This window comes from Jaculus jaculus, chromosome 19 (assembly GCF_020740685.1).
Source record: "Jaculus jaculus isolate mJacJac1 chromosome 19, mJacJac1.mat.Y.cur, whole genome shotgun sequence".
Taxonomy (NCBI): Eukaryota; Metazoa; Chordata; class Mammalia; order Rodentia; family Dipodidae; genus Jaculus; species Jaculus jaculus.
In genome coordinates this window covers 13,822,994-13,836,468 of record NC_059120.1, presented here as the reverse complement: position 1 = coordinate 13,836,468, position 13,475 = coordinate 13,822,994, and the positions used below count along the sequence as shown (strand labels likewise).

The following is a 13,475-nucleotide window of genomic DNA, read 5'->3' as shown; positions in this document are numbered from 1 at the left end:
AGAGGAGGAGGAAGGAGAGAACTGACATTCCAAGCTTGTCTTCTGACCTCCATGTGTGCACCATGGCATGAACACACCTATACACACATACCCACAGACCCCCACAGAGACCAATACAAAATGTAAGAGTATCATGTAGGGCTGGTGAGATGCTCAGTAGTTAAAGATACTTGATTGCAAAACCTAGTGACTCAGGTTCAATTTCCCAGTACCCACATAAAGCCAAGGGGAAGAGTCATGATGGCAGGGAAAACATGGCATGAGCAGAGGCCGGACATCACCTCTCCCGCAGCCAGTGGAAAATAGTAATAAGAAAATGAGCCAAGCCGGGCGTGGTGGCTCACGCCTTTAATCCCAGCTCTCGGGAGGCAGAGGTGGGAGGATTGCCGTGAGTTCAAGGCCACCTGCTCCAAATGTGGGTTGCACTGCCCAATAGGCTAGAGGCCTGCATGGAATAAGAAAGGAGGAGAGGGCAGGCTGGAGAGATGGCTTAGTAGTCAAGGCTCTTGCCTGTGAAGCCTAAGGACCCATGTTCAACTCCCCAGATCCCACATAAGCCAGACACACAGGTTGCACATGTACACAAGGTGGTGCACGTGTCTGGAGTTTGATCACAGTCCTCTCCTGACCTCCTACAACAACAGTTGCTGCTGGGATGTGTGGACACCAGACTCGAAGTTGACCGGTCCTGTACCGTTGGGCCCAGGGGTCTCTCCAGAGGACTTTCAGGCACTTGGCCTCCCACTGAAACCGCAGGGATCTGTTTCCTTCCCTGAGGCTGCTGGTTTCATGGACTGAGCAGCTCCCTGTTCCTGGCTTTCCAGCCTCAGACAGACCCTGATCATGTGAGCCAGTGCAGTAAACCCTCTCCTAATTATATAATCGGTTCTGTTTCTCAAGAAAAATCTTAATACAGGAAGTGGGTGATTTCAGGGCTGGGTTGGCACAGGGTCTCACTGTGTAGCCCCGGTTGGCCTAGAACACTCACGGCAGTCCTCTGCTCCCCAAATGCTGGGATCACAGGAGTGCATCTCCTCAGCTGGCGGTGCATAGTTTTTAAGGGAAAGAACTGGGCCTGAAGAAGAGACCAAATCATGGAGCAACGTTCCTGGGTGTGGCGTCCACTCTGCACTTCTTTTCTGAGTCGTTTTTTCCTCCCTGCATGAGATAGAGACAGGGCACACGACAATTCCATCACTCTAGATAAGGGGACCACAGAGAAAGCAGCTTCCTGTGTCTCTGGAGAGACAGGGTGGGAGAAGGCCACGGAGACCTTGGCTCTCAGGCTTCATCTTCTGCCCACGGTACCGAGCACATCAAATCGCCATTCTGTGGGGGTCTCTGAGCCCAGACGCCGTTTCATGCCGCTTAGAACGACTGATGTAATGCTGTAGAGCTATTCTCTTTTGGGGGCTTGTGTTTTCACTATTGTTGCTATTAATGTAAAGCCAGGAGTTTGGTACTTTTCTTCAGATGTTTAGAGGCAATAAGAAGACATTTTCCTCCCCTAGTAAATGGTGAAGTTCACATTCTCATCCTGTTTTCTTTTCTAGCTTGTTCGATTTGGTTTAGGGAACCAGATGGTGGTGGCTTTCAAAGAAGACAGCACTGTTGCTTTTAAGCACTTGTTTTTGAAGGGTTATGCTGGTGTGGATGAAGATGGCCACAGCTGCAGCATATATACAAAACAGGAAACCTATGACTGCATCTTTTACGCTATAAACCAGGTAAGAGTTTTGTTTTCAATGACCTACTTCTTTTTTTTTTTTTTTAAGAAATTATTTATTTATTTACTCAGAGACAGAGAGAGAAAGAGTGAGAATGGACACTCCAGGAACTCTTGCCAGAAATGTGCCGCTTTGTGCAGCTGACTTAATGTAGGTACTGGGGAATCAAACCCTGGCCACTAGGCTTTGCAAGCAAGTCTTTTTTTTAACTGCTGAGCCATTTCCCCAGCACTAAATGACCTTCTTCTTCCTCTTTTTATTTATTTATTTTTTCATTTTTCGAGGTAGGGTCTTACTCTAGCTCAGGCTGACCTGGAATTCACTATGTAATCTCAGGGTAGCCTTGAACTCACGGCGATCCTCCTACCTCTGCCTCCTGTGTGCTGGGATTAAAGGCTTGCACCACCACACCTGGCTTAAATGACCTACTTCTTAGGAGTCTATTGGCCCTGGCATGATGGTGTAGGCCTTTAATCCCAGTACTCGGGAGGCAGAGGTAGGAGGATCACTGTGAATTCAAGGCCACCCTGAGGCTACATAGTGAATTCCAGGTCAGCCTGAGCTAGAGTGAGATCCTACCTGGAAAGAAAAAAAAAAAGTCTATTGGTACATGGCCATGTTTTATTACTAACTATACTTATTATGTATATATCTATACATACCTATGTATCTCTCTATATAATATTCTAGTGTAGAATTTACGTAGCCTACTGAAATATTTGTTGCTATTTGTGGAACTAATCGAATTTGCTCATGTTCACTTTCTTTATTTTTTTACGTGTATGATGTGGTGTGGTATGGTAGCCCCATATGCACACCTGTGGTGGGGGAGCAGAATGCAAGGTGTCCTTCTCTTTTGCTTGTTCACCTAGTTTTGTTTTGTCCCATAATCTCTTCACTGATTCTAGAGCTTACAGGGCTCTGAAGACACTGGGGCCTCTGCTCCCCTGTGGGCCTGTGGTCACAGGTGTGTGCGGCTATGGTTGAACTGTTTTCATGCGATCTGGGGATTTGAATTCTTAACCACTTAACCCATCTGCCATCTTTCCAGCCCTCTTTTGGCTCTTATTTTCTTAGTGTACCCCATTATACCTTCTACTATTTGGGATATTATCCAAGAACAAATAACCAAGAGATATAATCTTAGATTTTGTGAAGATTTGAAACCCAATGTGAGAGCATATCAGTCTCAATTTTGATGTCATTGCATTAATAATCCTAGCCGAATCTTAATAATGTGGAATATAATATGGTTGTTTTCAAACAAGTATCAGAAAGTAGATTGTAAGTCCTGAAGAAAGCATTTAAGGGGGAGACAATATGCTTTTTTCCCCCATTAATTTAATAAATATTTGTATCTCTGATGTGTAGCAAGTAACACATGATGAGAATATAGGAACTAATAAAGCAACCAAAATCCCTTCCCTGGATAAAATTTGTTGTCCAGACACAAAGAAAAGAACTGAGATGCGTAGTATCAAAGTGTAGTTCTTTAAAAGCACTACCCCAAACATGCTGATAAGCAAAGCTGAGTTTCTTGCTGGCAGTGGTAAGGAAAGAGCTCCTTGACCAGTTTCAATGGTGCCTTGGAAGGAATGGGGGTCCTTTGATGTGAAGAAACCTTGACTAAAGTTGGATAAAGAGGGCTGGAGGGATGGCTTAGTAGCTAAGGCATTTGCCTGCAAAGCCAAAGGATTCAAGTCCTGTTCACCATGACTCACATTAACCAGCTGCACAAGGGAGCGCACATGGCTGGAGTTCATTTGCAGTAGCTGGAGGCCCTGCTGCACCCATTCTCTCCCTCTCTTCCTCTTTCTCTGTCAAATAAATAAATAAATAAATAAAAATACTTAAACATTATTTAAAAAACAGGATAAATCATATTATATTAGCCATTAGATCATATTATGATAGTTTAAGATTAGTGGACATAGCATGTGAGGGTCTTGGAGTTATTACGACTACATTTTCACACTGATAGGCATTTAGGTGAGCTCTGTTTCTTTCTCTTTTCAGATGGTAATAGTCCCTTCATTGTCTGCAGCTTTATGGTCTTGGGTGAATGTTGAGACAGCCAGGCAGTGAGGCTGTGTTTGCTTCAGCCAGTGGGGGTTGCGTTACTGTAAGTCTTCCGAGAGTGATTACTACCAAACAAGGAAGCTGATGAGGACATCTGGGCATGGAATGGATATTTGCAACTTCATTTAAAATATTTTTATATTAATTGTAATTGATAGACATAATTCCGTTACAGATTAGTGAGGTACAATGTGGGGTTTTGACATATGCTTACAGTTTTCTTTGGAAGCCAAGGGATCATAGCAGGTGAGAAGGTCTGAGAGAGGAGGCAAGACTTTGGCTTTGGCTCCAAGAGAGATGGGAGCCATCCTTTGGGATATTTGTTTCAGTGTAGAGTCCTGTGAGGCAATATATTTCTGTACACTTGGAGAAAATTAACTGTGTCCTGTCATAAACTAGAAATTGCTACTGAGGGGATGATATGAATTATCAAAAAAACCTAAAAGTATGTTTCATGTGCTATGATTTGTGATCAAGGCTATGGAATTTTTTTGTCTTTTTTTCCAAAGTAGGGTCTCACTCAAGCTCAGAGTAACTTGGAATTCACTATGTAGCCTCAGGGCAGATTTGAACTCATGGCAGTTCACCTACCTTTGCCTTCCAAGTGCTGGAATTAAAGGCATGTGCCACCATGCCTGGCTCAAGGCTATATGTTTTTTATTTAACTGTTCTTTTCTTTAAAAAAAAATATTTATTTATTTATTTATTTGAGGGCAAGAGAAAGAGGCAGTGGGGTGGGTGGGTGGGGGGAGAATGGGGACACCAGAGCCTCTGGCCACTGCAAACAGACTCCACATACATGTGTCACCTTGTGCATCTGGTTTACATGGGTACTGGGGAATCAAACTTGGGTCTTTAGTCTTTGCAGGCATATGCCTTAATTGTTAAGCCATCTCTCCAGGCCCTAACTGTCCTTTTTAATAGTATCATCATCTAAAGAATATTTCCCTGGCAACCCTTGATTATGCTGAAAGTGACGACCATGGAATTGGCATCAGAGTCTGTAAGCAACATTATAAGAAGGGGACCATGTTTTCTTCTAATGAGACCCTGAATATTGACAGCAACATTGAGTCAGGTAATATGATGATCATGATATAGCTTTGTCATATTCTGTGATGAGCACAATGGCCCCCATCTGCTCAAGACTCAAAGCTTTGCCTGGGTAAGGGGGAACCTATGCCAGGATGCCACTTCCACAGTTGCCTCCAAAGGATATGGATCAGGAAGCCATGTGGCTCTGGTGATGGGAAAGGGATGCCAATTTTGTGGATTTCTTTGGTGCAACATAAAAGTTCTTGTTTTGTGCATAAATGTGCAGGTTTTCAATTTAGTTTTTTTCTTCTCTACATGAGGAAGGGCTTAGGTTTTTTTTAAAGGGTATTTATGCACTCAATAAATAACTTACATAAACATGCCATGTACACTTATCTTTATGACAAGGCATCATGTGGTTTAGGCTGACCTTGAATTCACTAACTAGTTGAGGATGACTTTGAACTCAAATCCCCTGCTCACGGTGGATGTTGGAGGAAGCTCTCAGATGATGAGCATGTGAATTTAAGTATGGGACTTAGCAGAAGCTGTCTTAGCTTAGCTACTCATAAGCTTTGCATTTTCTTTACTACGAATGCAGGGAGCTACCTCTACCTCTATGCACAGCTTTTCCAGTGGGCTAATGTTTGGGTTCATTTGCATAATGTGTAGATTTCTTTTCATTACTGCTGATAAGCCACTTGTGCCTCTGAAGGTGCAGTTTAAGAATTCAGCTTCATTCAAAGGACTGCTGTGAATCCTGTTTTTGTTCTTTTGTAAGCCCTGCTGTGAATCCTGGTTTTTCTTTTAAGCCCCAACAATTAAGTGGTTATCATTTTAATACAGGTTGAGTGTTCCTTATCCAAAATGTTCTGGAGAAGTCTTTCAGACTTTGGATTTGTTTTGTTTTGCGGGGTGGGGTGGTGCTGGAATATGTGAACGTACACAATGTGAGAGGTGTCTTGGGGCTGGGACCATATCTAGGCATGAAATTCATTTGTTTCATTTCAATCTTATGTCCAGAGCTAGAAAGTAATTTTTTTTTTTTTTTTTTTTTTTGAGGTAGGGACTCACTCTAGTCCAGGCTGACCTGGAATTCACTCTGTAGACTCAGGGTGGCCTCGAACTCACGGCGATCCTCCTACGTCTGCCTCCTCCTGAGTGCTGGGATTAAAGGCATGTGCCACCACGCCCGACCAGAAAGTAATTTTATATAATTCTTTTCAGTGTACCTCCACTGTGACCCAGCTCATGAGGTCGCAGGGGAATGTTCCACTTGCGACGTCAGCTCAGGATGTCTAAGTTTTTGGAGCATTTCAGATTCTGAGCTTTTGCATGAGAGGCACTTATTTTCTTTTCTGCCGTGTAATCAGTTGTTAGCTTCTTGTGTTCCTTCCACACGATCTTAGCCTGAGATGTCATGGCGACATCGTCACCGTCTTCCCGGTTTGTTCAGTAACCCTCGAGGAGGGGCATCGTCTCACTGCCAGCCTTCTGCTCAGTAGGGAGACCCCTTTGAATGCCCAGACTGCTGTTCTAAGTATCAGCTTATTCCTCTGGAAGTTTGGTAGTTCACTTAGGGCTCTGCCTTCCTTTGTAGAAATCTTTTTTTTTTTTTTTTTTTCTGCCAACAGGCGCTGAGTGGCCTCAGTAGCATTGACTGCAGTGTAAGGTCAGCCAGACAGTAGAGATGCATATATAACGAGCTAACGTGTAGCTGTGTAATTCCAAAGTAATAGATAGTTTGAGCCACTGAACAGACTTTATTTTTGGATGGGAAAAATTCCAAGAATTTTAATTTACAAAAAAAAGATTTATCACTCGACATATACGCTGTTTACTTTGCTTGACGTTTGAAGTGCATCGGGAAACCCAAAGGAGTCACACGCTACAAACTTCTGTTGATTCTGACGTGAGTCAGACTTTTCACCAATCGTGTCAAAGTAACTGACGAACTTCTGTTACATTTCTGTGAATTGAGGGGCCTGTCTCCACTGACAGCGTGCCATTCTTCCTCTGGAAATTAGCAAATACTCTCTGGGGTACCCCCGGAGGTTCTTGAAGGCTGCTGCTTCCCGTCACAGTGTGGCCCCCCAGCTTTAGCCTCGGGTTCTTGCTGGCAGTAAGCGCCCCTTGTCCTTCTGCCGTGCCAGAGTGCATCCGCTTAGACCTGCCGGAGCTCGCCCAGAAGCCCGAGGACTGGATGCAGAACTCCTTCTTCAGGCTGGAATTTTATCGGTAAATACATCTTCATGTCTCACTTTCCAAGGGACCAGAACTGGGGGTTAGAGAGCAGAAAAACTGTGACAATTTACACCTCTTAATATATTTTATTTAGGCTTCTCCAAGTCGAGCTCTTCTTTTCCCTCAAAGGCATTGACCTACAGGCCATTCACTCCCGCGAGTTACCGGACTGTTACATATTTCAGAATAAGGCAAGTGTCCTCGTTGACTTAGGCCTCTTTCTATGCTGTTCCCAACGAGGGGAGTCTCTAGTTGAAGCAGAGGATAGGCCATCCAAGCCTAGAGATGTTAGATGCACTTGGGTTTAAAGCACTTCTTTTTTTTAAATTTTAATTTTTTTAAATTTTTGACACTTTCATACGTTTATGCAATGCATTTTTTTTGGGGGGGTATTTCAAAGTAGAGTCTCACTCTGGTCCAGGCTGACCTGGAATTAACTATGTAATCTCAGGGTGGCCTTGAATTCAATGCAATCCTCCTACCTCTGCCTCCCGAGTGCTGGGATACAAGGCGTGCACCACCACACCCAGCTGCAATGCATTTTGACTCTACTCTCCCAATTGCCCTCCCTCTCCCCCCTCTCCCTCCCACTAAAACCCTTCTTATTAGACCCCTGTCCTGTTTTCTTTTTTTAATCTACTTTTTCTTTTTTCTATTGGTTTTTCGAGGTAGGGTCTCACTCTAGCCAAGGCTGACCTGGAATTCACTATGTAGTCTCAGGGTGGCCTTGATCTCACAGCTATACTCCTACCTCTGCCTCCCCAGTGCTGGGATTAAAGGCATGCACCACAACCCCGGCTTAATCTGCTTTTTACATTTTAATTCATTTATTTTCAAGCAGGGAAGGAGGAGGGAGGGAAGGAGAGAGAAGGAGAGAATGGGCCCACAAGGGCCTCTAGCCGCTGCAAATGAACTCCAGATGCACGTGCCGTTTTCTGCATCTGGCCTCACTTGGATACTGGGGAATTGAACCCAGGTCATTAGGCTTTGCAGGCAAGCACCCTAACTGCTGAGGCATGTCTCCAGCTCCCATTTTACTTTCATGCATTATTTTTATTTTTTATTTTTGACCCACTAAGTTAATATAGGGTTGCTTGCATGGTCATGGGTGGGAGGTTAAGTGGAAAATAGCTCAAAACTAAATTTATGAGCATAAAGAGGGACTTTGGCAGTCGGCTTTGACCTCTGCTGCTCCTGATATAGTAATTGATGGGTATACAACCATACCACCAAAGGATAAGACACGACTCCCCCCTCACCAGGCAATCACCCCTTGACACTTTTTATTCTGAGAGGTGTGGGGGTCGTCCGAGGAGATGTTTTCTTCAGTGAGACCCTCTGGGTCAGGGCTCTGTTAGGGTACTGCTGATATGGGAAGCAGTTGATCAAACAAGTCCCACGCCTCCTGTTGGACTGTAACCTCTCTCTCCTCTTGTGTCTCCAGATTACCTTTGACAACAAAGCCCACAGTGGCAAAGTCAAAATCTATTTTGACAGCGAGGCCAACATTGAAGAATGTAAAGCCGTGAACATATCGGGGTCTAGTAAGTGAGCTGTTTATGCCCTTTGTGGGTTAGGGAGGAGGTGGGGGTTTGGAGTACTTGTAAGTGACTGGCTTGGCTGGTGCTGGGAAGAAAGGTTCGGAACAGCCATGGATGAGTATTAGACTGTGAGAGCATACTCTGCAGCCTTGTAGCTTTGTCTAAGGCCACAAGTGTCTATCACACATCTGTTTGGGAGGCAGTGTGAGTCAGTGGCTAGAAGTTCAGGCTCTGGGGCCAGATGGTTTTGGTTTGGATCCTAGTCCTGATTACCTTGCCTGTGGTCGTGGACCTTTTTCTTTCTCTCTCTCTCTCTCTCTCTCTCTCTCTCTCTCTCTCTCTCTCTCTCTGAGCATACCCCAGGCATACCAGGGCTCCAGCCCCTGAAATCAAACTCCAGGCACTTGCTCCACCTAGTGGGCATGTGTGACTATTGCGCCTGCCTCACGTTTGTGCGTCTGGCTCATGTGTGATCTGGAGAGTTGCACGTGGTTCCTTAAGCTTCACAGGCAAGTGCCTTAACCGCTAAGCCTAATCTCTGGCCCACCTTTTTCTTTTCTGCGTGTGCATAGTGTGTGTGGGGGTGTGTGTGATGTATGCACATGTATGTGCTATATGCCTGCAGTGGCCAGAGAAGAGCTTCGGGTACCCCATCCATCGCCCACCAGCCTGTTTCTCTTTGCCATGGAGTCTCTCCCTAATTCCAGAGCTTGCCATTCCCCAGCACTGGTGACTCCCCCTTGTCCACTCTCCAGAGCACTGGGTTTACAGACACCTGCAGCCACACCCAGCTGTCTGTGAAGATTCTGGAAATGCAAACTCCGGCCAGCTGAGGCCCACTTAGGACCTGGTGCTTGCGTAGGAAGCACACTTACCCACTGGGCCTTATTTCTGGTCAGGTCAGACTTCGTAACTTCTCTTAGGATCTTTCTCTGCAACATGCACCTACCTTCAAGGACGCTGGGGATTAAATGTTAGCATAAAACGAAGCGCCAGGAGCAGGGTTTAGCGCACATGAACTTGTGGGTCCCCCGGGGTCCTGACTGAGGCAGACTGACATGGGACCTCATCTCTAATGTGACCTGCGCAGGAGGAGATGGGGGCGTACAGAAGATCTGAGGGAGAAGAAAACGAAAGAGAACTTTGACTGGGGCTAGTGGGAAATCGAGAAGCGATTCCTGGGGAAGGAAAGCGTTGGATCTGAGCCTGGGACAGGGGAGAAGGGTGAAGTCAGAGCCCAGAGGGCAGCCTGCACGCGAGTGCAAGGCTATGAACTCACCTGGGAAGGCACAGGGCTCAGGTGGCCAGCGGTGCTTGTGTCGGGGTGCACATCTGCCACCCCAGGACTCGGGGGGCTGAGGCAACGTAGCGGGACGCGTGATCCTGTTCTGTTCGCTCAGGGGTCGGGGTGATGTGCTCACAGCACGTTTTTCCCCGTCAACTGGGTTCGGATGTGCTTCCCTTTGACCGGATTGCTATCGTGAGGTAAATGTCAAATGCCTCAGATTTCTTTTTAAAATATCTGTTAATTTGCAAGGGGGGGGGAGGGAGGGAGAGAGGGAGGGAGGGAGAGAGGGAGAGAGAAAGAGAGAGAGAATGAGAACGGGTACACAGGGCCTCATGCTACTACTGCAAATGAACTTTAGAGATGAAAAGTTCCCATGTGTAACAGACACCGTTTAAAAAACACATATGGGGGCTGGAGAGATGGCGTAGCGGTTAAGGGCTTGCCTGTGAAGCCTAAGGACCCCGGTTCGAGGCTCGGTTCCCCAGGTCCCACGTTAGCCAGATGCACAAGGGGCGCACGCGTCTGGAGTTCATTTGCAGTGGCTGGAGGCCCTGGCGCGCCCATTCTCTCTCTCTCTCTCTATCTGTCTTTCTCTCTGTGTCTGTCGCTCTCAAATAAATAAATTTTAAAAAATATTTAAAAAAATACATATGGGAGCCGGGCGTGGTGGCGCACGCCTTTAATCCCAGCATTCGGGAGGCAGAGGCAGGAGGATTGCCATGGGTTCGAGGCCACCCTGAGACTCCATAGTGAATTCCAGGTCAGCCTGGGCTAGAGTGAGACCCTATCTCGAAAAACCAAACAATAAAAATAAAAAATACATATGGTGTGTGTGGGGCGCGCGCACCAGGGTCTCTTGTCGCTGCAAACTAAATGCTGCAAGCGGAAGCCATGGGTAGCTGGGCCACCGACTCCAGGCCAGAAGGTTTGGGAGCAAGCACCCTTCATCACTGCCGCATCTCCCCAGCCCCGCCCCTCCCAGCCGCCGCTTTCTTTCCCCAACAAATGCATATTCTCTAAAGTATGGGATACTATTATTTTCCTGTGAAAAGAAATAACATTTGTCGCATATGAAATGTGTCTTGCTAAGTAGTCATTGAGAACACCAAACTGAGGAGGGGTGCTGGTGGATCACAGGGGTCCCCAGAGCAGCAGTTCCTTCTTAGGACCCCGCATGCGCCGCCCACTTGTGCTCAGAAGAGAGGAACTCTGGCTCCCCTGGTGGCCGATAAGGAGAAGTACCGCCGCACACACTCTCCCGGATAGGAAACAAAAAACAACCCCCCAAACGCTAAAATAACCCTACCCTTACAAGTATGTCCTAAAAAACTAGACTCTCCTCACTAGAAGAATTTAAAATATTTATTTATTTAATTATTTATTTATTTATTTATTTATTTATTTATTTATTTATTTATTTATTTATTTAGAGAGGGACAGCTAGAGAGAGAGACAGAAAGAGAATGGGCACACCAGGGCGTCCAGCCACTGCAAACGACCTCTAGACACGTGCACCACCTGCATCTGGCTTATGAGGGTTCTGGGGAACTGAGCCTTGGTCCTTAGGCTTCCCAGGCAAGCGCCTTAATTGCTAAGCCATCACTTTAACTCAAGAATAAGAATTAAAATAAAATTAAATTTAAAAAGACGTGGCTTTCTGGTACCGCACTGGTCTTCTGAAATAGAATGAAAACTTGTGAAAGCTTTAAAAAGCTGAGGTTTGGAAACCGGTTTGGAAGGTGCATGATCACCGCTCTTTTTTTTTGTTCTTTTATTTATTTGAGAGCGACAGACATAGAGAGAAAGACAGATAGAGGGAGAGAGAGAGAATGGGCGCGCCAGGGCTTCCAGCCTCTGCAAACGAACTCCAGACGCGTGCGCCCCCTTGTGCATCTGGCTAACGTGGGACCTGGGGAAGCGAGCCTCGAACCGGGGTCCTTAGGCTTCACAGGCAAGCGCTTAACCACTAAGCCACCTCTCCAGCCCTGATCACTGCCTCTTATATGAAGCTATCTGATGGATTCAGACAGCCCTCATTTTGGGGAAAGCGGGACTCGGGCATAGGCGCCATCTAGTGGGAACTTGGTGCTATTTCCTAAATGTTCTGCCCTTTCTTCCTATCCATAAATTCACTTCTAGGCTGGTTGCTCCAGTCTGTCATTTCCCACGTGATCTAGTCTCTGGCTGCCCTTGAAAACACAGTGATCCTACCTCTGCCTCCCTAGGATTAAAACGTGATGTGATTAAAAGCACGCACCACCATGCCCAGTTTTTCACTGGAATTTCTTTCCAGACTGCCAGTTGCTTGGAATAAACTGCTCTCTTCTAGGTAGTGTGATGAGCTTGGAATAAACTGCTCTCTTCTAGTTAGTGTGATGAGCTTGGAATAAACTGCTCACATTTGCCTTCTGTTTTTTCTTCAGTTCAGAGAAGCGCTCAGCGCGTCCTGGTGTTTGATGCACTTGTCATTGTGACTTGCCTGGCATCTCTAATCCTGTGCACAAGATCCATTGTGCTTGCTTTAAGGTTAAGAAAGGTAAGTGTGAGCCCACCTTTCTCCCTTCCCTTAGTCAGCAGCCTGAGCTTGTCCAAACACTGGACCACTGATGTTGGGCCTTTCTGGAGGCCCTTTACTCAGTCGAATTCCTTTGAGTGATGGCCCCCTGTTAGGAGTTCACCAGACTGAAGTACAGAAAGAAAGAAAACATTCTGGCATGGCTGGAAAGATGGCTTACCAATTAAGGCTCTTGCATGTGAAGCCTAAGGACCTAGGTTCAATTCCCCAGAACCCACATAAACCAGATGCACGTGGTGGCTCATGCATCTGGAGTTCATCTGCAGTGGCTAGAGGCCCTGGCGTGCCCATTCTCCCCCCACCCAATAAACAAATAAATTATACATAAAAAAAGAAAAGGTTCAGGCCATATCAGGGGGTCAGATAATCATCCTGCTTAATGTAGCTAGTAAGTACAGCTGCACTATGGTAAGCTTTAAAGCTTTTGAAAGTCTCTAGAACAAATTTCTAAACATAGAAATGATCTTAACTCAGAGTAATATCATAAGTGGGTCCCAAATTTTGTCTTCAAATCAGAGTTCATTTTGATAAGGAGATATGGTGATATGGTAGAGTGAGGTACTAAATGCTTTTATTCTAATTTTTTTAACTTTTATTTTATTTATTTATTTGAGAGAGAAAGAGGCAGAGAGAGGGAGAGAGAGAGAATGGGCACACCATGGCCTTCTTCCACTGCAAACGAACTCCAGATGCATGCGCCCCCTTGCACATATAGTTTACATGGATCCTGGGGAATCGAACCAAGGTCCTTTGGCTTTGCAGGCAAATGCCTAACCACTAAGCCATCTCTCCAGCCCTTATTCTATTTTTAAAATAGTTTCATTTTACCTTTATACCTCAGGGCTGTTAGGAATATATGTCACAGTTCCCCACAAATCCAACCTTTAGTGCATTTGTATAAGATCCTACTGGGTTTGGGGAAATAGGAAGTCACTGGGATGCCATCTATAGAAAAGGGAAATAGTCTATACTCTGGTTCCTACAAT

The 13,475-nt window shown here is 45.7% G+C and overlaps 1 protein-coding gene across 3 annotated transcripts in view; it reads left to right on the top strand.

The window, feature by feature from the left end:
• Positions 1-13,475, top strand: part of Mcoln2 (mucolipin TRP cation channel 2) — a 57,070-nt gene that overhangs the window by 20,690 nt on the left and 22,905 nt on the right. For 2 of the 3 annotated variants that reach the window (XM_045138101.1, XM_045138103.1), the window contains exons 3-8: positions 1,554-1,727; positions 4,731-4,884; positions 6,926-7,079; positions 7,180-7,276; positions 8,530-8,629; positions 12,338-12,450. In XM_045138101.1, the coding sequence (XP_044994036.1) occupies positions 1,554-1,727; positions 4,731-4,884; positions 6,926-7,079; positions 7,180-7,276; positions 8,530-8,629; positions 12,338-12,450 (792 nt within the window). The remainder of the gene's footprint in view (positions 1-1,553; positions 1,728-4,730; positions 4,885-6,925; positions 7,080-7,179; positions 7,277-8,529; positions 8,630-12,337; positions 12,451-13,475) is intronic. The other variant, XM_004653653.2, reaches the window with a different exon arrangement.